The 27,532-nt window shown below is 36.5% G+C and overlaps 1 protein-coding gene across 1 annotated transcript; it reads right to left on the reverse strand.

Moving 5' to 3' along the window:
* Positions 1 to 1,724: 1,724 nt before the first annotated feature.
* Positions 1,725 to 6,634, reverse strand: LOC107787292 (uncharacterized). Its single transcript, XM_016608841.2, has 4 exons — positions 6,193 to 6,634; positions 4,505 to 5,634; positions 3,124 to 3,794; positions 1,725 to 3,030 (listed from the first exon to the last, which is right to left on the reverse strand). The coding sequence occupies exons 2-4, from the start codon at positions 5,602 to 5,604 to the stop codon at positions 2,012 to 2,014; spliced, it is 2,790 nt and encodes a 929-aa protein (XP_016464327.1). The 5' UTR covers positions 5,605 to 5,634; positions 6,193 to 6,634; the 3' UTR covers positions 1,725 to 2,011.
* Between the last annotated feature and the right edge of the window lie 20,898 nt (positions 6,635 to 27,532).

A 27,532-nucleotide genomic window follows, 5' to 3' on the forward strand; every position in this document is an offset into this window, starting at 1 on the left:
ATTACTAACAATTGTAGAATTAAATCCTACATGCAAAATGCGACATATTTTTGTATTTTTTATTAATTTAGCGAATAAACACGCACAGACAAATACAAATAATTCTTCAAAATATCACAAAATTGTACACCAAAGAAAAATCATTTTATTTTTGAATTTTTTGGGAGTAATTCTCATATAGGGCAAAAATCACGTGCTTACAATTCTGAGTTAGACTTCCTTCTTTTTAATAATATATAGAATATAGAATAGATATAGATGATGAACGAGAAAGACATTTACAACATGCTTCTTTCATGTTTTACCTTCCATACCAAATGCTTTACCTCCTGCTACTACTTTTATGGTAAAAATGACAATGAAAACTGCAGAGAAACGCACGAGAAGAAGTAGGTTTCTTTTGGTAATTTTTCATTGAAAAATTTAACCCCATTAATGAGATGTACGTGATGATATATAGTCCCCTTTTAATTTTCAAGAGACAAAGTTGCTTAGGTAAACCATCTAAATCTCTACAAGGCAAAATTATATTTTCCTTGATTGGGAAAATGACATTATATAACTGCTCCCAAAATAATAGCCATATATATATATATATATATATATATATATATGTATGTATGTATTCTGTATATATATATAAAAATTATACAAATTTTATACACTTTTTTGGCTATAAAATATAAATAGTTCCTGGCGTGGGCTAAAAGTGAAAAAACCTATTTCTTGATTACTAAAAGAGAATTTTCATAGAGCACTATAATTTAGAGCCTAATAACTGTAGTTTGACTGATTACCATTCGTGGCTAACTAAGCAGACGCTCTAACCAACTAAGCTACGAGAGCTTGTTGCTCTCTTGTTTCAGTTCAAACAATTAATCTCTTATTTCATGGATTTGCTATAAAATTCAAATATAACTACACATAGTAAATTTGCTATACGATGTATATGTTTGATGTGTAGCCCTTACTAAAAGTACTAGCGTATTGCATGTTATTATTTCTGGCCCACTTTGCTTAACATTGTACTTCTTTAAATTGAGGGGTTTGGCAATAATAAAGTATTATCTCAGAAACTGTGGCTGACAACTACAGCATCCACTTCATTTTCATGGAATGTTGAGACTTGAACAGACATTTTCTATGTTGGTTTCAGTTGGCAAGACTCTTTCAATCACCACATTTCACAATCACAACCAACTAATACTTGAGTGCACTTACCATGTATAGATTTTTAATGGATCAGGGTAAAATGATATACAATACTAGGTATTCTGCCTATAGTAGTCCTAATTTGGTGACCTAAAACTGCAGAAAATAACATGCTATAAAAAAGGGCAGCCCGGTGCACTAAGCTCCCACTATGCGCAGGGTCCGGGGAAGGGGCGGACCACAAAGGTCTATTGTACACAGCCTTACCCTGCATTTTTGCAAGAGACTATTTCCACGATTCGAACCCATGACCTCCTGGTCACATAGCGGAAAATAACTTGGTATAACTGGTTAAAAAGAAAGCAAGCTGGGCTTCCCCTAGTGGTTAATTAAGGGTTTAATGATTGTTGCTTCCAGATTTAATAGGTTCAAAAATCTTTTGAATGTGGCTGTTGTTCCAGTATGCTGATTGAAACTAGAAATTTGTTGCAATGACATGATAATCCAAACATCATAATTTGGAGTCTAAAATTTTCAAGACACTGACAAGTAATGAACAAAAGCAATGCTAAAGTTTTTGGATGAATTTGTCTACTTTCATTGATTGCAAAATGAGGCAAAAGAAGATGATACAGAAAGCCAATTTTGGCTGCAATATTACAAGAGTACATTCTCATCAGTAGTCATTCATAAAGAATCCTTATTCCCCTTACTTGCATGAGAAATAAAGCTGAATCAAACCCTCATCTTTCTCTCCCACCAATTCCTAACTGTCATTTCCACCAAGTAATGTAACATGGCAAATTTGGGAGAGAAAACAAAAGAATTAATTTGTGATCATCGGACGAGTATGGAGTTTTCAGAATCTTGCACAATGTGAAGGTAAACCTGTGTCGTGGTGAACGGCTACTATCTCCGTTGGACTGCATTGAATAACATCTTTCCCTAGTTTTGCTCCTGCTGCTTTTAATCCCTTTAGAGAAACAGGCTGATTGAAGAGGTTCAATGAAGGCAACTTTGTTACCGGAGGCATTTTTCCATTTGGCAAAAGGTTCTTGAAATCTTCCTTTAACAATGGCACTTCAAAATCAGCCTTGTTATGCTTAACCACATTCTCTTTAGCAGCAATATGTGCACCTGGTTCCATATGATTTGTTGAAAAGCTCGTTTGATTTGGAAAGTTCGGATAAAGGCTAACGTACCCTCTTAAGTACATCATATCTATCAAAAACTTTTTCCAAGAAGCTTGCCAACCATTTGTTCTTGATTTTGGTATCTGAACAGGATTTTGCTTTGGATCTTCAGTGAACCTCATGTTCATGTAAACATAGAATTCCTTCCATTGCTTGGGAAAGAAAACTGCACCCCAACTACAAGGCAATTGGTGGAGATAAGGTGTGTTTGGATGAATTTGCTTGAAGAAATCTGTTGCATTCCATTTAGGCCTTTCTTTTACCACTTCCACCAACCGTGGCGTGTAAAGAGAGATCGATGAGAGTTCAGGAAGTGATATTTGAGGGTCATAGTGGTAGGCCAAGACAGCATATTTGATCCAGAGGTAATAGTAAGGGGAGACTTCGATATCATCTTCGAGTAATAGGCCAAAATCATCATCCGATGAAGGGTACCAACTCTCACTAACAGCTCGAATTAGACCTCCTTGGATGATTCTTCTTCGAAGACTTTTAGGTCCGTGAGGCCAATTGAATGAGTTAACAAGCTTTATAGTTGCTTCATCCACTTTGCTATCCATGTTGAAAGTAATAGGAACTTCATCGCCTATATAGTATGCGTCGCTGAGAGCCTTGAGAAGCCTTGCTAGTGAATTAGCTCTATTCTGTGTGATGATATTTATGGAAAGCCTCATACGATTCCAATCTACAAGTTCAAATTGCATTTTTTTTCAGAATTTAGATCAAACGCAGGAAAAATTAAGGAAACTGTAAGGCATAAGATCCATTAATAACTTACTTGGCAATGCTGTGGACCGAAGATCAGCCATCCAAAGAAGCTTAGTGACCGATGATCTAGGTAAAAGGACTAAAGATGAACTGTTGGTGTTAGCTTCTATAGCCATCTTGAGTGCTTTCTTCACATGAGGATCTGCATCAGCTACCGTGATCACAAGAATCGGGTTATGAATGTTGATTAGTCCTTTCATGCTAGCATAGACTGCTTGAACGACGGGCACTTCTGAATTTGAAATACTTGATAGAGCACCAACTCCTAAATCCATAATCTTGAATCTTCTTTCTTTGCATACAACCTTAGGCCAGTTCAAAGCTGTAACAGCATCTTCGCACGGGCAGAAGCTGCCTCCTGAGACAACAATGTAGGCCTTCTTTCCAACAGTTGACCTGAATTTCTCAAGAAGAGGCGCGAGAGCTTTAACTTCATCGACAGAGTGGGCATAGAAAAGTGCATCAATTTTCTGAGGATTCATTGCTGCCCATTGTGTTACATAACCAGTGGAGAGTGCTTTCCACCATTGATTGTCTCGGACTTGAACAGTGTCCTTGAATATAACAGTGGTTTCGGATACATAAGCAAGTCTGTGCTCACTGTCACCCCAAGTTTCTTTGTCCTTTGGATCAACTGGCAGCACAAATGATCCAGCATTTCTATACTTCTGAAGCTGATAGCTGCATTTTGTTTTTTCAGGAAAGTAAAACTTTTAGAAACTTCAACAATAGTGTTAACATGTCATAGATTATATCACCCTTGTTGAACTAATATCTATTCATCCCCTTATATCCTGTATTATGCATGAGTTTGAATTATTTTCTTATTGAAATTTTTTAAGTCATTACTTTGAAATATTGTACATGATGGATCATTGCAGTCTTTCAAAACTACAGATTCTTATAGGTTTCTGATATTTTAATGATAAAAAGGGCAGTCCAGTGCACTAAGCTCCCGCTATGCACGGGGTTCGGGTAAGGGCCTAATATTTCTGCAAGAGGCTGTTTACACGGCTCGAACCTGGTCATATGGCAGCAACTTTACCAGTTACGCCAAGGCTCCCCTTCTTAATATTTTAATGATGAAGCTGATAATAGCAAATAGGTGATAACCTTCAGAGATTGAAAAAGATCCAAGTGTCTACTTCATACAAGGATTTGTTTCACATCTGAAGGAATTTTCAAAAAGAGTCGATGAATAAGGTAAAATGAATTTATCATACAAGAGAGGAACAGTATATGCAACATTTCAATAGTGTAACTTTATCAGATAGCTTGACCACTAAAAGTTTGATCCCATGCTCAATTTTTACTACTTCTAATCAATTTTACAAGTCAAGTTGATCTTACAAAACATACCATTTCAACATAACTGAAGTAGAAAAGATTACCTTAAGTGCAAGTCTTCTCCTGTCATGAAAGTGAAGGGCGTTTCGATGAAAAGTGTCTTGACTAGTTCAGAAGAAAGAAACCAAGAACTGGAGAGGAAATCCACCTGAACAATTCTGTCAACAGTGATATTATAAGCAGGATCAGGCAAATAAAGCCCTGCTTCCTTTGATCGAAACTTCCTATAGCTCGGAAAAGTAAAATCCTTCTGTCTAAATGGCAAAATCCTACCAATGCTTCCCAAAACAGAATTCTTGTACTTGTCTATCCCTGCTACATGTGCTAAAATTTGCAACATTTTCTTCCCTGGAATCATGTCATCGTCTACGATATATACAAGATCAGCTTCTGTTTGCAAAGCCATTTGGAATCTTCCATAGTACTTAAAATCATAAGTTGAACTGATAAAACTTATTCTTGAGTCATTGTAACTATCTACAATATTCTTAAGCGATTGCTCATTAGGACTTCCAAATGCAACTACCCAAGCATGATGAAATGGGAGAGTTTGTCCAAGCAAAGAATCAAGCTGAGAACATAGAGTTTTCCTCTTGAAATGGTTCAAGATCACCGTGATTTTTGGCTTGTTTGGACCGTGCAAATCCCACTTCGACTTCATTGCCATTAGCTCAGAAAGGGTCTCAGTACCAAGATTCTTGCTTTGAAAATCTCTTAGTTCTTGATAAAGTTCTGTCTTCAACTTGATCATAAGTGCATCATTAGATTTCTTCTGCTCAAAATCAATCTTTTCATGTTCACAAACATCAGAAGGACTAATTGGCTTTAGTTGGATTTCTGTTTTATTAACTTCTTGATAATGACTGACAACATGTGGAGGTATAATGAAGTGTGTCCATGACTGCGCGATTCGCGTAGCCCATGTAAAGTCTGGTTTAGTCCTTAAATCTACTGATGGACTCATGTAATACAGAAGAAATGTTGCATAAACAGCAAAAGCAAATTGTAAGCAAGTTAATACTGTCACAAGCTTAGTTGAAGAACTTTTTGGTGTTCTCATCTTTGCTTTTCCTCCCATGTAATCACTTAACATACCTTCCAAATAATCTCCACTTTGCATATTAGGATTCCTAACTAACCCCATCTCACAAATGGAGCCAAATCAACTATCCACCTACGAAATGTTCAAAACAATTAAGTCAAAATCATATATTGAAAGAAAAACAAAACACTCAATTAGGAGACAAATTTAGGACATGTTTTATTGCTTTCGGCTTGAACTATGTAATACATGTATAAAAAAAGTTAAAACGTATACATAGAATAAGATTGACTATCCACCTACAAAAATGTTAAAGATAATCAAGTAAAAACCATATATTGAAAGAAAAACCAAACACTCAACTTAGAAACAGATTTAGGACATGTATATTTCTTTCGACTCGAACTATGAAATACATGTATAAAAAAAGTTAAAATATATATAGATACAAGATCAGCTATCCACCTACAAACATGTTAAAAATAATCAAGTCAAAACCATATAATGAAAGAAAAACCAAACACTCAATTTAGCGACAGATTCAGGACATGTAATTTATTGCTTTCGATTTGAACTATATATGTAATACATGTATAAACAAGGTTAAAATGTGTACATATAATAAGATCAAGATCATTCTGAGTCTATATAGTTGGATTCGCCTGTGACATTCATAAAACATGCACTTACCACAGAATACCAACGGTTGAAACTATGATTGAAATGAGCTTGTTAGTTCACACAACTAAAAGTTGAAGGACTTTTTACGTGGGATATGAAGGGAAAGGGGGAGGGGGGAGACTTTTGAGTATTGGAGTTTGTAGAGCAATAGGATCCTGTGCAAGAATTGTGTATATATATAGGACATACATATAAGTATGTGTGCAAATTAAAGTAATTAATAAAGTTGGAATCGAAGGAAGTACATGAGAAATTAAATGAGGCAAGATCACATGGGGTTAACGGTTTAAAGCTTATACAAATTATAAACAAATGAAATAAGCAACGCGTTATGTTGTACTACTACTATTATCTTCACATACAAGATCACTACTATAGACACTCATTAATAAAGCCCGGTTTTGATGCCAGAAAAGAAGGCCTTCACCTGCGTTTTAAACACTCCAAATCTAATCTTTGTACCTAAGAGTCTTAAAATAGAACACCCCCCCCCCCTCTTCCCCTAAATACAAGAAAGGAAAAAAGACAAAATGGAAAAAAGACAAAATATAAAAGAGAAAAAATAAACGTATAGAGTTAATCAGCTTCTACACACATGGTAAGAGCTAGAAGTCCGAGTACGGGTTCGGCCGAACCCAGTCACTTTTTCTCAAATTGCATATTTATATTAAAAAAATTCATTAAATATGTATAAATATTGAATTTAGATCCTAGTTATTAGTATTTGAAGTTGTTCTAAAATCCATAACCCATAAAGTTGAAGTCCTAACTCCGCCTCTGTCTATACACAGTAGAGTAAAAATATTTATACACTAACAGAGCAAAGATAACTATATACTAACGAGTCAAGTAAAACTATCAGTAACTGCCCTAAAAGATCGATTAGTAACCTGAAAAATAAGGAAACGAATCGATCTTTTGAGACCCCCACCATGCACAACAAAAAAGAAAAAAAAAAGACACAATGGAACACATTATATGAAAGATGAGAAAGCAACAACAAACTGTTACTTCAAACTGATTTAAAACTTTAATCAATTATCATTATTACTAAGTATTTAATTATCAATTACTTATAACATAAGAAATACAATCTGGAAATTAAACGGATTACTTTAGGTTGGGAAAGCACCGGCTGCTATTATATACTTAAATGACCAAAAATTAGAAAGACAAAAAACGTTGAAATATAGAATATACTCAAAGTTCTTGATCACATGAATCTTTTAAAGACTTAACACTCCATAATCAGGTATATGTTTCACTTGCAGAAAACTCAAAGATACACACAATTTCCAAAATGTTAAAACCACTTAGGACCCGTTTATCCATAGTTTTTTTTTTCCTTTTTCGGATTTTTGATAAAAAAAACGTGTTTGTCCATGAAATTTTGCAAATTTTTGAAGATTTTTCGAAATGAGTTTTTCAAAGTCCATTTTTTCAAAATTTTCAAAAAAACTTTTTTTCCCACTCACAAAAATACAATATTTTTTCGAGTGAAATGGATGTCCAAAAATAATAATCTCAAATTTCATATATCATTTTTCAACTTAACTCCAAATACTACTTTTGTTCAACAATTTCAATTTTAATTTATGTCCAAATTGTCAAACCCAACTTCCAAGAATGCATGTATTTCATTTCCTTTCTCCTAATAATCTAATAAAAAAAAGAGCAATGAATATATTAATTAGAAAGTGTATGTGCAACAACATTACCTTGGGAATAAAGAAAAACGAGAATTATAAGAAACAGAATATTTGAGCCTTTTCTTTTTGAGCAAAATAAGCTTAATAAAGCAAAACCTCAAGCTTACACCAAATGTAGGTAGCTTCTAATTAAGCTGCCGCGTGGAGTTGAGAGAAAGAAGTAATCAAAATTTTGACGATTTAATAGATTGAACATGAAGACATTTATACTGGAAAATATACATAAAGAGGTTGGCAAAGGTTGACTTTAATATGTATGAACATACATATAGTAGTAGTAGTAGTATACATTTTGATGAGTAGATGTACATTGCAGCAACTAGTTTGTTATTGCCTTTTTGCCAAACTTTGGCAAAGTTGAACGCTAGAATAATTTCCTTTTGGCCATGGACTGATTGATTATTTTGCTTGCATGAGGGGCAGTTTATTATAAAGTTTCTTCTCTCTTTGTGTTTCGAGGAAATTGCAGCCAATATAATGGTTTAAAAAACTTATATTTTTGGTTTTGTCGATCTTCTTCTGATCATCCGCATCTTTGTGGCCTTTACTTATTTCAATTGATAGGTGAGTCCGATACATGATTGATTAATGACGATTCTCAAAAGTATTTATAAGATCTCGAGGCTTACTAGATGAAATTCGATAAAAAATGAAAACTTTAGATATTTTTCGTAGAAGGAGATGATTTATACCTATAGATTTGTATGTAAAAGTGCACGCTAAGAATTAAGAGGAAGCCGACATCCAATAAAAAAAAAATCACTTGCGTTAGATATTAAAGGGGAGAGTTCAAAGAAACTCGAACTCACAACCTCTTGGTTGGAAGTGGAAGTTGCTTACCATCAGAACAACCCCTCTTGTCTATTTGTATTAAAAATCTATTAAATATATATAAATAATGAATTATAAAACCAATAACTAAAACGAGATGAGTTCGCTAACAAGTTCAGAACCCATAAACTTCAAATCCTAGTTCCACCTCTACTTAAAACACTGCATGACAAGCTAGGAGCAAATAGTAAAAGTAAAAGTTTAAACTTCATAAAGAAATTACGGGATTGTAGTAAAATTTCTTGTAGAAATTTGGTTTAGCCACCCTAGGATTCCTTCAATCTTGAGTAATCTGTTAGATGCTTTTGTGAACATTTACATGAAATATGGTTTCTGTTCTCTTGTCTTTTTCTAGATGATTAATATACTGAAGCAAACCCTAATAATAAAATTTAATTGCAAGAATAAACTAAAGGAATAATTAAACAGTAAAAAATTGGCTGTGACATTAAGTCACGCTAGCATGGGTAGTTGAAAGTCAACGTAAATACACCGTATATAAAACTAATTAATTAACTTAAATACAAGGTATATAAAAACTAATTACCTTTTATTTTGTACTCTTTCTTGGTCAACAATGAGATCTGTAAACAGTTTTTTAACTTCTTCTATTATTTGATGTTTTTTAAGCTATAAAAAGAAAAGAAAAAAGTTAGTACTATAATTCCTTAAAATAATAGGGATTACTTCAGTTTTTCAATTTATTTCTTTTACTTTAATTCGACTTTAATTTATCGACTTCATTAAATTAAGTACCTAATACGAAGCCTGAGTACTTTTTGTAAATGATAGAAGGAAAAAGTGATATATTGAACTGTATATGATTACTTCTTGGGTATTAAATAAATCCTGTCAGGGAGCGCTTTCCACTTGAATGGATCATACGCGGCGCAAATCCGAATTAGTCAGAGCTCCAATGTACCGGAAATTGGGTGGACAACTAAAAAAAGAAAGAAGAGAATATAATTACTTCAAGGGCAAAGATCAGCTTTACCTTGCGATCAAAACTATTTACATTCGGTAGTCGCAAAAGTATATAAAATTTGTATATTTTTGTATATAACATACATAAATATATAAAAGTGTAGTCTGGTGCACTAAGCCCCCACTATACGCGAGGTGTGGGGTCCAACCCCTTAATTTAAGGAAGATGTTTTCTTCCTTGCTTTTCAGTTTTTCAATATAGGCAGCAGCAGCCCACGTTTTCTTTGTCTGTCAAAGAAAGTAGGCTGCAGAACATTGAAATGTCAAGTATGGGAGGCTCGTTTTTGCCTATAAAATGAGAGCTTCGGCTCTCATTTTTTAGAACACAATCTCAGAGGAAAATATATCTGAGAGCTAGAAAGAAAGAGTGAGGTTTCACAGACAGGGTATAAGAAAATAGTCTGTGAAGAAAAATAGAGAGTGTGAGCAATATTGTAGTGAGGAGAAATATCAAAAGAGGGTTATTTCTTTTGAGTATTGTAGTGGTCTTTGTAGTATTTTACTCGGGCCTACAAAGTGTAAATTCCTTACTATAGTGATATCAGTTGCTCCTCTCGGGGTCATGGTTTTTTCCTTATTCAGAAGGGTTTTCCACGTAAAAATCTTGGTGTCATTGTTACTCTTTTATTCTTGTTAATTACCGTATCTCGGTGCTACATTATTATTCCGCTTTTATTACCGTGAATATTATTTTGGTAGGGAATTTTTTCCCAACAACTGGTATCAGAGCACAAGTTCTGCTCGTTCACTGAAATACTATTCACTGTCGGTAGTACTATACTTGGTGAAAAATAAAAATGTCCGGAGTAAAGTACGAGGTAGCAAAATTCAACGGAGATAACGGTTTCTCAACATGGCAAAGAAGGATGAAAGATCATCCAACAAGGATTACACAAGGTTCTAGATGTTGATTCCAAAAAGCCTGATACCATGAAAGCTGAGGATTGGGCTGACTTGGATGAAAGAGCTGCTAGTGCAATCAGGTTGCACTTATCAGATGATGTGGTAAATAACATCATTGATGAAGACACTGCACGTGGAATTTGGACAAGGTTGGAAAGCCAATACATGTCCAAAACGCTGACAAATAAATTGTACCTGAAGAAGCAGTTATACGCCCTACACATGAGTGAAGGTACGAATTTTGTCACATTTAAATGTGTTTAACGGACTAATCACACAGCTTGCCAACCTCAGAGTGAAAATCGAGGAAGAAGATAAAGCCATCTTGCTATTGAACTCGTTGCCATCTTCGTACGATAATTTGGCAACAACCATCTTGCACGGTAAGACTACTATTGAGTTGAAAGATGTCACATCGACTCTTCTACTCAATGAGAAGATGAGAAAGAAGCCTGAAAATCAAGGACAGGCTCTCATCACACAAGGTAGAGGTAGGAGTTATCAAAGGAGTTCGAACAACTATGGTAGATCCGGAGCTCGTGCGAAGTCAAAGAACCGATCCAAATCAAGAGCCAGAAATTGCTACAACTGTGATCAACCAGGTCATTTCAAAAGAGATTGCTCAAATCCAAGGAAGGGCAGAGGTGAAACCAGTGGCCAGAAGAATGACGACAACACAGCCGCCATGGTGCAAAATAATGATAATGTTGTCCTCTTTATAAATGAGGAAGATGAATGCATGCACCTGTCAGGTCCAGAGTCGGAATGGGTGGTTGACACAGCGGCATCTCACCATGCCACACCGGTAAGAGATCTTTTTTGCAGATATGTAGCAGGTGATTTCGGCACAGTGAAAATGGGTAACACAAGTTACTCAAAGATTGCGGGGATTGGTGACATTTGTATCAAGACAAATGTCGGATGCACATTGGTTCTAAAGGATGTGCGGCATGTACCTGATTTGCGGATGAACTTGATCTCGGGAATTGCTTTAGACCGAGATGGATACGAGAACTATTTTGCGAATCAAAAGTGGAGACTCACTAAGGGATCATTGGTGATTGCAAAGGGAGTTGCTCGTGGCACGTTGTACAGGACAAATGCAGAAATATGCCAAGGTGAATTGAACGCAGTACAAGATGAGATTTCTGCAGATTTGTGGCACAAAAGAATGGGTCATATGAGCGAAAAGGGATTGAAAATTCTTGCCAAGAAATCACTCATTTCTTATGCCAAAGGTACAACGGTAAAACCTTGTGACTACTGTTTATTTGGTAAGCAGCATAGAGTCTCATTTCAGACATCGTCTGAAAGAAAATTGAATATACTTGATTTAGTATATTCTGATGTTTGCGGCCCAATGGAAATTGAATCAATGGGCGGTAACAAATATTTTGTTACTTTTATTGATGATGCTTCACGAAAATTATGGGTTTATATTTTGAAAACCAAAGATCAGGTGTTTCAAGTTTTCCAGAAGTTTCATGCTCTAGTAGAAAGGGAGACGGGTCGAAAGCTAAAGCATCTCCGAAGTGACAATGGAGGTGAGTACACTTCAAGGGAATTTGAAGAGTATTGTTCAAGTCATGGGATCAGACATGAAAAGACAGTTCCTGGAACCCCACAGCACAATGGCGTAGCCGAGAGGATGAACCGCACCATTGTGGAGAAGGTGAGAAGCATGCTCAGAATGGCTAAACTGCCTAAGTCATTCTGGGGTGAAGCAGTTCAGACATCCTATTACCTGATCAATAGGAGTCCATCAGTTCCGTTGGCATTTGAAATCCCAGAGAGAGTTTGGACCAACAAGGAGGTGTCCTACTCGCATCTGAAGGTGTTCGGTTGCAGAGCTTTTGCACATGTACCAAAAGAGCAGAGAACAAAGCTGGATGATAAATCTGTTCCCTGCATATTTATTAGATATGAAGATGAAGAGTTCGGGTACAGACTGTGGGATCCTGTAAAGAAGAAGGTCATCAGAAGCAGAGATGTAGTCTTCCGAGAAAGTGAAGTTGGAACTTCTGCTGATATGTCAGAAAAGGCGAAGAATGGTATAATTCCTAACCTTGTTACTATTCCTTCTACTTCTAACAATCTCATAAGTGCAGAAAATACGACCGACGAGGTTGCCGAGCAGAGGGAGCAACCTGGTGAGGTTATTGAGTAGGGGGAGCAACTTGATGAAGGTATCGAGGAAGTGGAGCACCCCACTCAGGAAGAAGAACAACCTCAACCTCTGAGGAGATCAGAGAGGCCAAGGGTAGAGTCATGCAGGTACCCTTCCACAGAGTATGTCCTCATCAGTGATGAGGGGGAGCCAAAAAGTCTTTAAGGAGGTGATGTGCCATTCAGAAAAGAACCAGTGGATGAAAGCTATGCAAGAAGAGATGGAATCTCTACAGAAAAATGGCACATACAAGCTGGTTGAACTTCCAAAAGGTAAAAGACCACTCAAATGCAAATGGGTCTTTAAACTCAAGAAAGATGGAAATGGCAAGTTGGTCAGATACAAAGCTCGATTGGTGGTTAAAGGCTTCGAACAAAGGAAAGGTATTGATTTTGACGAAATTTTCTCACCTGTTGTCAAAAGGACTTCTATTCGAACAATTCTGAGCTTAGCAGCTAGCCTAGATCTTGAAGTGGAGCAGTTGGATGTGAAAACTGCATTTCTTTATGGAGATTTGGAAGAGGAGATTTATATGGAGCAGCCAGAAGGATTTGAAGTAGCTGGAAAGAAACACATGGTGTGTAAATTGAATAAGAGTCTTTATGGATTGAAGCAGGCACCAAGGCAGTGGTACATGAAGTTTGACTCATTCATGAAAAGTCAAACATACCTAAAGACCTATTCTGATCCATGTGTATACTTCAAAAGATTTTCTGAGAATAACTTTATTATATTGTTGTTGTATGTGGATGACATGTTAATTGTATGAAAAGATAAGAGGTTGATAGCAAAGTTGAAAGGAGATCTGTCCAAGTCATTTGATATGAAGGACTTGGGCCCAGCACAACAAATTCTAGGGATGAAGATAGTTCGAGAGAGAACAAGTAGAAAGTTGTGGCTATCTCAGGAGAAGTACATTGAACGTGTACTAGAACGCTTCAACATGAAGAATGCTAAGCCAGTCAGCACGCCTCTTGCTGGTCATCTAAAGTTGAGTAAGAAGATGTGTCCTACAACAGTGGAGGAGAAAGGGAACATGGCTAAAGTTCCTTATTCTTCAGCAGTCGGAAGCTTAATGTATGCAATGGTATGTACTAGACCTGATATTGCTCACGTAGTTGGTGTTGTCAGCAGGTTTCTTGAAAATCCTGGAAAGGAACATTGGGAAGCAGTCAAGTTGATACTCAGGTACCTGAGAGGTACCAAGGGAGATTGTTTGTGCTTTGGAGGATCTGATCCAATCTTGAAAGGCTATACAGATGCTGATATGGCAGGTGACATTGATAATAGAAAATCTACTACTGGATATTTGTTTACATTTTCAGGGGGAGCTATATCATGGCAGTCGAGATTGCAGAAGTGTGTTGCACTCTCTACAACTGAAGCAGAGTATATTGCCGCTACTGAAGCTAGCAAGGAGATGATATGGCTCAAACGGTTCCTTCAAGAGCTTGGATTGCATCAGAAGGAGTATGTCGTCTATTGTGACAGCCAAAGTGCAATAGACCTTAGCAAGAACTCTATGTACCATGCAAGGACCAAACACATAGATGTGAGATATCATTGGATTCGTGAGCAGGTGGCGAACGAATCTTTACAGGTCAAAAAGATTCACACAAGCGAAAATCTTGCGGATATGCTGACCAAAGTGGTACCAAGAGACAAGTTTGAGCTATGCAAAGAACTTGTCCGCATACACTCAAACTAGAAACTGCGGTGTTATCCCCTTCAGGTGAATGGGACTGGAGGGGAGATTTGTGGGGTCCATCCCCTTAATTTAAGGAAGAAGTTTTCTTCCGTGCTTTTCAGTTTTTCAATATAGGCAGCAGCAGCCCACGTTTTCTTTGTCTGTCAAAGAAAGTAGGCTGCAGAACATTGAAATGTCAAGTATGGGAGGCTCGTTTTTGCCTATAAAATGAGAGCTTCGGCTCTCATTTTTTAGAACACAATCTCAGAGGAAAATATATCTGAGAGCTAGAAAGAAAGAGTGAGGTTTCACAGACATGGTATAAGAAAATAGTCTGTGAAGAAAAATAGAGAGTGTGAGCAATATTGTAGTGAGGAGAAATATCAAAAGAGGGTTATTTCTTTTGAGTATTGTAGTGGTCTTTGTAGTATTTTACTCGGGCCTACAAAGTGTAAATTCCTTACTATAGTGATATCAGTTGCTCCTCTCGGGGTCGTGGTTTTTCCCTTATTCAGAAGGGTTTTCCACGTAAAAATCTTGGTGTCATTGTTACTCTTTTATTCTTGTTAATTACCGTATCTCGGTGCTACATTATTATTCCGCTTTTATTACCGTGAATATTATTTTGGTAGGGGGTTTATTCCCAACAACTGGTATCAGAGCACAGGTTCTGCTCGTTCACTGAAATACTATTCACTGTCGGTAGTACTATACTTGGTGAAAAATAAAAATGTCTATTTTTCCTTACTTAAACCTAGCTATTATTGACTTCCAAAGTGATTTATTTATTTGGTGTTGATTGTCCAACTCCTGCTAGTGCTTTATTTGGTATCTTTTGTTTACATGATTGACTCTTCATAAGAAGGGTTTAGGGGTTTGACCAATTTTATGGAAGAATTAAACAATATATTATTTAATTACTTGGATTTAGTTTATAATGATATATAGTAACTGATCAAAAGGATGCCATAATTCCCTAATGATAAGTGGCCGGTACAGGTACACGTGAATAGATCCAATCTTTACATGCAACTTCATGGTCAGTCTGAATCTAATTATAAAAGAGTTCAAATTTTAGATATTGATAATTAAAAGAATTTTAACACTGTCAATTTATTTAAAGATAATTGCATGTGACCACTTATAAAAAGCGAGATTAATAAACTATAAAATAAATAAGACAAATGTTATCTGTTATAACATATTAAAATATACGTTAGTGTAGAAATTTTTTACGCTGTCAATATATATAAGTTTAATCCATTACAAATTAAATTATGGATCAAGAAATCCAAGTAGATAAAGCATGGCTAAAGATGAGAACTATACTAGTGTTGCCTAACCCCCCCCCCCCCCCACATATGGCCTAATCATATAAATAACCAGTCAGATTTAATGTTTATTTTTTCTAGTCGGTATGCATATATTATATGTTCGTCGACTATTTTTAATTTAAAAGATTAAGTGAGCAATTTTTGGGTTAATTCTTCTATAGCAGCTTAATTATGTGTGTGAAATCAAAGTCTAAGCTTCTTCATGTGAAACTCTTTTCTTTGTTAGACAGAAAATATGTGATGCTTTTAAGCTAGAAAAAGAAATGAAAAAGTTAGTATTGACTCCTTCAATTATCAATTCCTTTCATTTACTGCATTCAACTTTAATTTATGGACTTCATTAATAATATAAATATTACGAAAGCCGAGCAGTACTTCTTTGAAAAGATGGAAGGAAAAAAAGGTATAATATTGAACTATATATGGTTAATTCAACTTAGGTATTGACTTCCAAAGTGCTGTTCCTTTCGCTTTTGTTCTGTAGTAGTACATGATTGACTCTTGAGAAATGAGAAGGATTTAGGGTTTTGACTATTCATAGTCCTGGAACAGAAGAAGAAATTAAAGCTCATTATTTAATACCAAATTTAGTTTATGATAATAAAAGGATGCCATAATTTCCTTATGATTATAAGTGTGGCGGTAGGTACACGTGAATAGATCCAATCTTGCGTAGAACTTCATTATCAGTCTGAACCTATGATCTAATTTTATAAAGCTATGGTTCAAGAAAATTTAATGCTCAAAAAATAATGATCATAACATGAGAATTATGATAGGGGTTGCCTAGTTGCATATGGCCTAACAATATAGCAATTAATGTATGTTTGAGATCAAAGTCTACCCGTTTGTCCATAGGTATTTATTCGATTTTTTTTTTCAAAAAACGTGTTTGTCCATAAAATTTTATAAGTTTTTAAAAAAAAATTCGAAAATGAGTGTTTTCAAAAATCAAAAAGTAATTTTAACCACTCAAAAATTTGTTTCCCCACTAAAAAAATTATAATATTTTTCCCAAAAATTACAATTTATTTGTCCAAATGCCTACTAAGTTTCTTCATGTGATCCAGAGACTCTAGGATGTGATGGGTGAGCTGGTGGACAATTCTCAATCTGCTTTTGTCCCAGGTAGAGTCATTTCTGATAATATAATCCTAAGTCATGAACTGATGAAGGGTTATGAGCGGAAAGGGATCTCCCCAAGGTGTATGATGAAATTGGATATGCAAAAGGCGTATGACTCAGTAGAGTGGGTATTCTTGGAGCAAGTGATGGATGGTTTGGAATTCCATGAAGGTTTACAAGGTGGATCATGCAATGTGTGAAAACAAACTCCTACTCAGTACTGATAAATGGTCAGCCTTGCAAGTCCTTTGATGCCAAAAGATGTCTAAGGCAAGGCGACCCCCTATCGCCTTTCCTATTTGTGTTAACTATGGAATACTTCATTAAAAGCCTCAAAACTCTCAAAAACAATCCAGATTTCAATTATCATCCCAGATGCGAGAAAATGAAGATTGTACAACTTGATTTTGCGGATGATATACTTCTTTTATACAGAGGAGATGCCATCCAGCTCTTATTTGAATGCTTTCTAAATTTTTCAAATGCTTCTGGATTAGTAGTAAACAAGCAGAAGAGCTCTATTTACTTTAATTTGGTGGTGTTCCTGAGGTAGTGCAGAATGACATCCTGACAAAGCTGAACTTTACTAAAGGGCAGCTACCAGTTAGATATCTTGGAGTCCCACTAAGTACAAGGAGATTAACTGTTGTACAATGCTACCCTCTACTGGAGAAAATGCTAGGAAAAATTGAATCATGGACTACAAAGTACCTATCCTATGCTGGGAGGGAACAGTTGATAAAAAGTGTCCTATTTTCTATACAAACTTTCTAGGCTTAGGTGTTTGTTCTCCCAAAGAAGATTATTCACTTGATTGAGGCAGTGTGTAGGAAGTTCCTTTGGACAGGGGGTGCTGAAAATAATAAGAAAAATTTGCTGGTATGGGACAAAATTGCAGACCACTCTCTACAGGGGGACTAAACATGATTGATATGCATACTTGGAACAAAGTTGCTATCAATAAGCATTTCTGGAATTTGTGCAAGAAGAAGGATAAGTTGTGGATCCAATGAATTCATACTTATTACGGGAATAACAGGCCAATATGGACATAAATCCGACTCAAACATCCTGGATGGCGAGGAAAATATTTAAGGCCAAAGAATACTTTGCAAATGCTGGGTACATTCCTGCGGATATAGTAGAAATGAATTTTTTTTCTATAAAGAAGCTATATCAACAAATGCAAGGGGACTACCAGAAAGTCTCATGGAGAAGGCTTGTATGTAATAATGCTGGAAGTCCAAAGTGGATCTTTATATTGCGATTAATAGCTCATGAAAAACTAACACTAAGGACATGCTTGCAAAATGGGGTATTGTGAGTAATATGGTCTGTCCACTATGTGAAAGTGAGAATGAATCCAGAGAACACCTTTTTTCTGTGCAAATATTGAGAAAGTGTGTGAAGCATATTACTAAAATGACAGGGGATAAGAAGGAAACCTATGGGATGGAGTATGGAGTAAGAATGGGTTGAGAGATATGCTAGAGGCAAAAATGGCAGTGCTGATATATACAGAATAACCTTAGCTGCATGTGGCTACGCTATTTGGAAAGAGAGGAACCTCAGAGTATTTCAAAACAAGAAAAGAGATTCTGAATGGTTTTTGACAAGATCAATTGTGTAAGATGTACATGTGCGAGGTGCAAACAAGGTGAAGATTGCAAGCAATTGGGAACGCTGAATTGGTATCCATGACTATTGTACTAGGAGAGATAATATCATCACGGCCCAGATTTCCCACCTTCGGGAGTCGTGATGGGGCCTACTAATGTGAACTAGGCAAGCCAAACCTTTAATCTAATTACTTCATTAACCAATTATTTCTTTTTAACAAATATAAGACGATAACGTGGTAACAATGAAAATTCAAATTTAAGCAGAAGACAACAATAAGACTTATGAAAAATGCATCTATTACAAATATTTAAGCCTTAACCACCCAAAACCTGGTGTCACAGTGTCACAGACTGTCTAAGAGATTACTACATATAAAGTCTGAAGAAAATGACAATACACTGTTTTTGAATAAAAGGAAAATGAAACAGGAAATAGGAATAGAGGAAACGCCAAGGCCTGCGGACGCCTGCAGGTCTACCTTGGATCTCCGCATGGACTGAAGGTAGCCTCCACACTACGGTCCAAAAGCTGCTCCGGGAGCTGCACATAGTGCAGAGTGTAATATCAGCACAACCGATCCCATGTACTGGTAAGTGTCTAGCCTAACCTCGGCGAAGTAGTAACGAGGCTAGGACCAGATTACCAAATAAACCTATGCAGTTATATAATATACAGCGGAAAGTAAAGCAGAATAAACAAATAAAGATGGGAAGGGAAAATATGCTTCAGGGAAAACAGGTAAAACAGAATATCAAGAGAACTATAAAGGAATCAAAATCCAACCACTAACAAAATAAGGAAAATAAAGGCAGATTTCACTTTCTTTTCATATTTTGTTGCAGGCGTGCAACCCGATCCTATTTCCTGTATCTCGTGGCAGGCGTGTCAAACTCTCCCATTTCATTTATCTCGTGGCAGGCGTGCCACCCGCTCCTATTTTATTTATCTCGTGGTAGGCATACCACCCGCTCCCATTTCATTATATCTTGTGGTAGGCGTACCACCCACTCCCATTTCATCATATCTTGTGGTAGGCGTACCACCCGCTCCCATTTCATCATATATTGTGGTAAGCATACCACCCGCTCCCATTTCATCATATCTTGTGGTAGGCGTACCACCCGCTCCCATTTCATTATATCTTATGGTAGGCGTACCACCCGCTCCCCATTTCATTATATCTTGTGGTAGGCGTATCACCCGCTCCCATTTCATCATATCTTATAGTAGGCATACCACCCGCTCCCATTTCATTATATCTTGTGGTAGGCGTAGCACCCGCTCCTAGTTACAATCCAACAATAATCACAAGGAATCCTGGCAAGGAAACAAGAGTAATATAACAACTTCCCGGCAAGGGAACAAGAGTAATATAACAACTTCCCGGCAGGGAAACAATGATATTTCAACAACATCCCGACAAGGTGATGTACTTTCAAGGTTTTGCACCTCTCAAGTACAAAGAAGAGAGAAAAACAAAAGCACCCCGCTAACGTTTTTCACAAAACTAGCGAAAGCGTTCTTCAAACTCACGTTAGAAGAATGTAAGATGGAAAGAAACCTCATCCACACGTTCCCCAATCCCGCAAGATTGCAAGAAGAGTTGAATAAAGGAAGAACAATGAAATATAAAATAAATCACGTTTTTGAAGAAATAATTTAGAAAAACTAATCACCAATCTTTATTTCCAGCATATTAAGCCCTTTAAATAGGCCTTACAATGAGTAAAATTGGTAAGGTTAAGGAAAACTAATCCTAATTAGACTAGAATAAGAATAAGGCTAAGAAAACCTATCCTAACTAAAATAGGAAAAAGAATTCTAGTAGAAATGGGATACCAACTAACAATCCTAGTTTGACTAGAACTACAAATATAACCCTACTAAAACAAAAATTAAATTCCTAGGAAACAAGAAATAAGAAATCTCAATCTTTAAGGAAAAGAAATCCTAATCTTGAATGAATTCTTAGACTTCTTCAATTTCTTGAAATTCTTGGGCCTCAATTGGACTAAGGCTAATTAGTGTAAGCATTTTAAATTCATGGCCCAATTCTCTAAATTCATTGGCACCTTCATGAGCCCAACAAGCCTCCATTGTTGTAGAAAACATGGCCTCTATATGTTCATCATTCTCCCCTGGTTGAAAAGGACTCGCCCTCGAGTCATCAGAATAGTAGGGAGCAAGATCTACTACATTAAAGATAGGTGATATTTCAAAGTCATTGGGAAGCTCCAAGCGATAAGCATTATTACCAATCTTTTGCAGTACCTTAAAAGGTCCATCAGCTCGCTTCTGTAATTTCGAAAACTTGCGGTTGGGAAATCTCTCATTGCTCAAATGAACCCAAACTAGGTCGCCTTCCTTGAACACCACATGTTTCCTACGTGTATCAGCCTTTTCTTTATATTTAGCATTTTGCTTCTCGATATGTGCCCAAACTTTTTCATGTAGTTTCTTAAGTTGCTTTACTCGATCAGCAGCATCTCCACTAAAAGAATGAGTAACCAGAAGAGGGGAACGATCAAGCAGTCCAAGAGGATTCTTACCATAAACAACTTCGAATGGACTCCTTCCCGTAGTGCGGTTGGTTGACTTGTTGAAGGCAAATTCAGCAGTAGGAAGTAACGATTCCCACTCTTTGAGATTCTTCTTTATTAACCCACGAAGTAAAGCACCTAAACTTCGATTGACAACTTCGGTTTGCCCATTAGTTTGGGGATGATGAGAAGTGCTAGGTGTTAGCTTAGTACCAAGTTTAGCCCATAAAGTCCTCCAAAAATGGCTTAGGAACTTCAAATCCCTATCTGAAACAATAGTTCTGGGAATTCCATGCAATTTTACAATATGATCAAAGAAGAGATCGGCAATATTTGTTGCATCCGAAGTATTATTGCAAGGAATAAAGTGAGCCATCTTCGAAAATCGATTGACAACCACGAAGATGGAATCCTTACCTCTTTGAGTCCTCGGAAGGCCCAACACAAAGTCCATGCTAATATCTTCTCAAGGTTGAGTAGGAATTGGCAAAGGAGTGTAAAGACCCGAATTGCTTTTGTGCATTTTTGCCTTTATGAAAGTTTCACATCTTGCAACCAGCTTATTGACATCCCGAACCATCTTAGGCCAATAGAAGTTTTCTTGAACTAGACGTAGAGTCTTTGCTTGCCCAAAGTGGCCAGCTAACCCTCCCTCATGGGACTCACGGATTATAAATTCACGCAAACTTCCTTGTGGAACACAAAGCTGCTTACCATGATAAAGATAGCTATCCCTAAGCACAAACATACGCTGAGGACCCTCCCAACATTGACCCCAAATAGCTCCAAAGTCTGGATCTGTTGCATATAATTCCTTTATGTGTTCGAAACCCATAATAGTATTTTGCATGGCAGAAACAAAACAAGGCTTGCGACTTAATGCATCAGCTACTTGATTGACCTTCCCAGCCTTGTGTTTAATAACAAAGTGAAATGCTTGCAAAAATTCTACCCACTTAGCATGCCTAATGTTGAGTTTTTGTTGGCTATTCACATACTTCAAGGCCTCATGATCAGAATAAAGCACAAATTCTCGAGGTAAAATATAGTGATTCCAATGAGATAGAGCTATGACGATGGCGTAGAACTCCTTGTCATAAGTAGAATACTTTAACTTGGCATCATTCAGCTTCTCACTAAAATAAGCAATAGGTCTACCTTCTTGACCAAGAACAGCTCAATCCCAACTCTGGAAGCATCACATTCACCTTCAAAGATTACATCAAAGTTGGGCAAAGCAAGCACATGTGCTTGAGTCATCTTTGTCTTAATCATTTCAAAACTCTTTTGGGCAACATCCGTCCATTTAAACGAGTTTCCCTTCAAACACTCGGTAATAGGAGCAACAAGAGAGCTAAAATTCTTTATAAAACGCCGATAGAAAGAAACCATACCATGAAAGCTGCGAATCTCAGTTAAGTTTTTTGGAATAGGCCAGTTAGCAATAGCTTCAATCTTTCCCGAGTCGGCATGAATTCCTTCACTAGAGACAATATAACTGAGAAAAGAGATTTGCTCAGAAAAGAACTTGCACTTCTTCAGGTTGGCATAAAGTGTTTGCTCTCTTAAAACTTCAAAAATCGTCCTCAAGTGCTTCAAATGTTGTTGATCATCCTTGCTATAAATAAGTATATCATCAAAATAAACAATAACAAATTTTCCCATGTATGACTGAAACATTTAGGTCATGAGCCTCATAAATGTGCTAGGAGCGTTAGATAGACCAAACGGCATAACGAGCCATTCATACAATCCCTTGCCAGTCTTGAATGCAGTCTTCCATTCATCACCCTCTTTCATTCGAATTTGGTGGTAGCCGCTCTTCAAATCAATTTTAGAAAATATCTTGGCCCCATGTAATTGATCAAAAAGATCATCAAGCCTAGGAATAGGAAATCTATATTTGATGGTGATCTTGTTAATAGCACGACTATCAACACACATGCGCCAAGATCCATCTTTCTTAGGAACAAGCAAGGCAGGTACATCACAAGGACTTAAACTTTCCCTTATTAGTCCATGATCAAGTAGTTCCTCGACTTGTCGTTGAAGTTCCTCTTGCTGTGTTGGATTCATTCGATATGATGCTTTATTAGGAAGTGGTGCACCTGGAATTAAATCAATTTGATGTTGTATTGACCTCATTGGTGGTAAGGAAGAAGGTGTAGTATCAGAAACAATATCATGAAACTCATCCAATATTGCTTGAAGTCGTGGGTCATTGACTTCTAATGACTCTTTCTTGGTGATAGATTCCACCTCCTTAGGTACTACAATAAGCACTTCCTCTCCTTCCTTCAAGTGTTCTTCTACCTTAGCTCTTGTAATGTATGTCTCCTTCATTTTAGGATTTGACTTTAAATCCTCAGGGTTCATTGGGAGCAATTTGATCTTCTTTCCATCATTGACGAAATAGTAAGTGTTCTTGAAGCCATCATGAATTGCCTTTCTGTCATATTCCCATGGTCTCCCAAGCAGTAAGTGGCAAGCATCCATAGGCATTACATCACACCAGACCTTATCTTGATAATTCTTGCCAATAGATAAAGGAATAAGGCATATTAGTGTAAGCATTTTAAATTCATGGCCCAATTCTCTAAATCCATTGGCACCTTCATGAGCCCAACAAGCCTCCATTGTTGTAGAAAACATGGCCTCTATATGTTCATCACAAGGGAACAATACTATCGAAACAAATATCCTAGAAAGGGATCATTAATATCAAACAAACATCCTGGTAAGGGAACAATGGTGACAATAATATAGGAAGCGCAATAAACCACAACGGAGTCATAACAATTATGATACAAGACTCACGGGCATGCTTGACACCAACGTATAAATACTCGTCACCATGCCTATACGTCGTACTCCACAATTAACATGTATCAAATAAGACACAACTCCTAATCCCTCAAGCTAAGGTTAGACCAAATACTTACCTCGATGCCACGAACACAATTCACTATTTAACTATAGCTTTACCCCTTGATTCCACCACCAATTCGCTATATCTAGTCACAAGTTACTTAATTACGTCAATAAACGCTAAATGAATCAACCCCAATGCATGAAAATGAATTTTCTAAAGTTTAATCCAAAAAGTCAAAAATCGCCCCCAGGCCCACATTGTCAAAACCTAAGGTTCGAACCAAAACCCGATTACTCATTCCCCCACGAACCCAAATATATAATTTATTTTGAAATCGAACCTCAAATCGAGGTCCAAATCCCCAATTTCTGAAAAATCCTAGGTTCTACCCAAAACACCCAATTTTCCCCATGAAAATCATTGATTTTGAGTTGAAATCATGTCAAAAGATGTTAACGATTGAAAAAAACGAGTTAGAAATCACTTATCAATGTTTTGGAGAAGAAAAGTTATTTGAAAAATCGCCTTTTATGTTTTTGGGATTTTGAAAAATAAAAAATAATTGAAAATCCCGTCTTAATATACTACTTTCAGCTACCCTGTGCGGACCGCACAAAATCAATTGCGGCCGCACAACTCCCATGTGGACTGCAGTGACATGCTTTAGTATTTTGTTAATAACTTTCTCTACAAATATCTAAATTGTGATTTCTTTAGCTTTCCAAAAACTAGCCACGAAGGACTACAACTTTTGTTCTTGAATCATCTCAAAATTCCTTGTAGATCAAAATATATAGGCTTCCGAAGTCGGACCAATGAAATGTTCTTCACCGCGGACCGCACAGAATCTATTGCGGCCGCAAAGCCCTCACCGCGGTTCGCACAAAATCTAGTGTGGTCGCACAAGCCCCTCCGCAGCAGCTTTCCTTTTTGTGCGGACCGCACTGGTTTGTTCAGAGGCCTTCCACTTCTCTGAACCTGCAGCAACTATGTTTTTAAGCCTAAGACATCCCGGAACCTACCCGAAACTCACCCGAACCCTCGGAACTCCAAATCAAATGTGCATACTAACTCGAAAACATCATATGGACCTACTCGTGCGATCACATCATCAAAATAACATGTAAAATCATGAATTAAACCTCAAAACTCAACATTTTCATCAAGAACTCTCAAAGTTCATAACTCTTCAATCGAAAGTCCAACTCATGTCAAATAAACTCCGTTTTTCACCAAATTTCACAGTTATCTTTCAAATACTATAACAAGTTTGTACCGGGCTCCGGAACCAAAATACCGGCCCGATAACAATGGTTTCAAACATTAATTCTTTTCTTTATTTCTTAGATAATTCAGTAAAACAATTTCTTTCAAAAATTGATTTCTAAGGCTTGGGACTTCGGAATTCATTTTCGGGCATACACCCAAGTTCTATATTTTACTGTGGACCTCCCGGGATCATCGAAACACAGATCCGGGTCCGTTTGCTAAAAATGTTGACCAAAGTCGACCATAATTAAATTTTTAACTCTAAAATTTCTATTTCTAATATTTTCACATAGAAGGCTTTCCGGATATAGGTCCGGACCACGCACGTAAATCAAGGTGGGGTAAAAGGGAGTTTTTTTTAGGCCTCGAAATACTGAATTCACTTGTAACACAAGTGATGACCTTTTGGGTCATCACAAATAAAGCTGATCAATAGATAGATACCAGTAGCTTAGCTTTTTTTCGAGTAGTTACTACAGTCTGAGTCTGCTGATTATACTGTAGGGGTTTTTGTTTTGAATTGTACAATAACAACTTTCCCTGGTAATAAAATTTTATTTACCAAAAAAAAAGTTTCTTCATGTGAAACAATTTTCTTTATTGTTTTTGGTTTTTCATCAAGTGTTCCAGTATAAGTATTGGGGCCAACTTAATCCGAATTTGTGTCGAGAGGTTTTATCAAACGTAAAGCTCTTCGTAACAACAACGACTCTATACCTAAAACTTGAACTCGAAATTTCTTTAATTAAAAAATGAAGGAGTTCCTACCATTCTCCACCACACGCATTTGTCAACTTTTTTCTATATTAGATAGACATAAAATATAGTTTGCTTATCTCTTGGTCAAGGTGAAGAATCTGTTCCTTAAGGCTCAAGTGGGTGTTAGATTGAGTATTAGTGGAGTCGTTCCTAATTGTATCATTCTCGAGGCATTTCACATGCTAAGGAGACTTCTCTGTCCTTCGAATTTTCAAAGGGAATAATATTATAGTCTCTTTTAATTCCAAAATCATAAATAGAGGGTGATTTGTTTAAGTTCTTGTATTCTTGATTTGAGTCTAATTAATGCTACCAATATAAGGTCAAAAACACTTGTCTTGATTTGCCTAGTTGGTATTGAAGCTAGGAGTATCATATATAGTAGTAATAAAATTTGTTATACAACATAATTGTAATTCATTTGTGGTTCCAATCAATTTAATGTGCAGGCTAAGATAATAGCGAAGTCAGGAATATACTTTAAAACTTAATAGTTTATCTATATATGCAATGTCCCTTAATATAGGATTCTCTAACAAGAATTCAGACTTGGCCGGAACTCAGTGTAAATACCGAATACCAATACCTAGTGAGGAACAAAAAAAAAAAAAGGCCTATGTAGTGTTTTGACGCTAGGGGCCATAGGAACGTCGTCGTACTATGAAATTTGGGAGTACCATAGTTGTTTTTTTAAAATAAAATTAAAGGATTAGCTATTGTTATTATGTTATATTCAAAATTAGAGCTGTCAATATGGGCTGGGCCGGGCTAGCCCAGCTCAATCCACGTGGGCTTTAGTAATTGATGGGCTGGCTAGGCTAGCCCATCATTTTGACGGGCCTTATAATGATCAGCCCATCCCAGCCCTATGTGGGCCGCGGGCCTCCACGGGCCAACCCATCATTTTTAAAACTATAATTTTATATTTTTTCTTTAAGTTCTAACCTAAAAAAGATAATTATTTAAAAGTTAAAAAATACTTGTTGGAAAAAATTCGCAAAACTTAATAACTTTTTATATTGTTTCAATATATCACAATAAATGCTAAAAAAATTAAAAGACAAGACTATATTTCATTCATTAAAAGTCAAAACATAAAACAAATTATTCAAGCGAACGTTCATGATGCTTATGAGATATCCAACACATCATCTTTATCAAACACATTTGAATCTGGTTGTGGCAAGGTTGTCTTAACATCTTCACTTTCATCTACAATTCATATGCAATATTAATTAATTAAATATTAAAATAATAAAATTTTAAAAATTAATAATATTTAAATTCACATTAAATAAATATTACCAGTTTGAGTTTCGGAAAACCTGTGCAGCCAATTTCGAGTAGTAACAAGTGTTTGGACATTTTCATAATAAATGCAACTTCTATACTTTGTAAGAACACGCCACCAATGCTAAATATTGATTCTGATGATACAATGGTAATAAGAATACTAAGTACATCACGCACCATCATTGAAAGATCGGGATATTTTCTAGAATGGTCCTTTCAATACATGACAACATCCATCTCTTGAAACTTCTCA

This window comes from Nicotiana tabacum, chromosome 18, assembly GCF_000715075.1.
Source record: "Nicotiana tabacum cultivar K326 chromosome 18, ASM71507v2, whole genome shotgun sequence".
Lineage (NCBI taxonomy): Eukaryota > Viridiplantae > Streptophyta > Magnoliopsida > Solanales > Solanaceae > Nicotiana > Nicotiana tabacum.

What these genes read in the sequence shown, in the direction of transcription:
- LOC107787292 (XM_016608841.2), bottom strand. Translation starts at nt 5,604, where the DNA reads ATGGGGTTAGTTAGGAATCCTAATATGCAAAGTGGAGATTATTTGGAA. An exon ending in GGAGAAGACTTGCACTTAAG is followed by an intron (nt 3,795 to 4,504) that starts GTAATCTTTTCT and finishes AACAAAATGCAG; the next exon opens with CTATCAGCTTCAGAAGTATA. An exon ending in TCGGTCCACAGCATTGCCAA is followed by an intron (nt 3,031 to 3,123) that starts GTAAGTTATTAA and finishes TTGAACTTGTAG; the next exon opens with ATTGGAATCGTATGAGGCTT.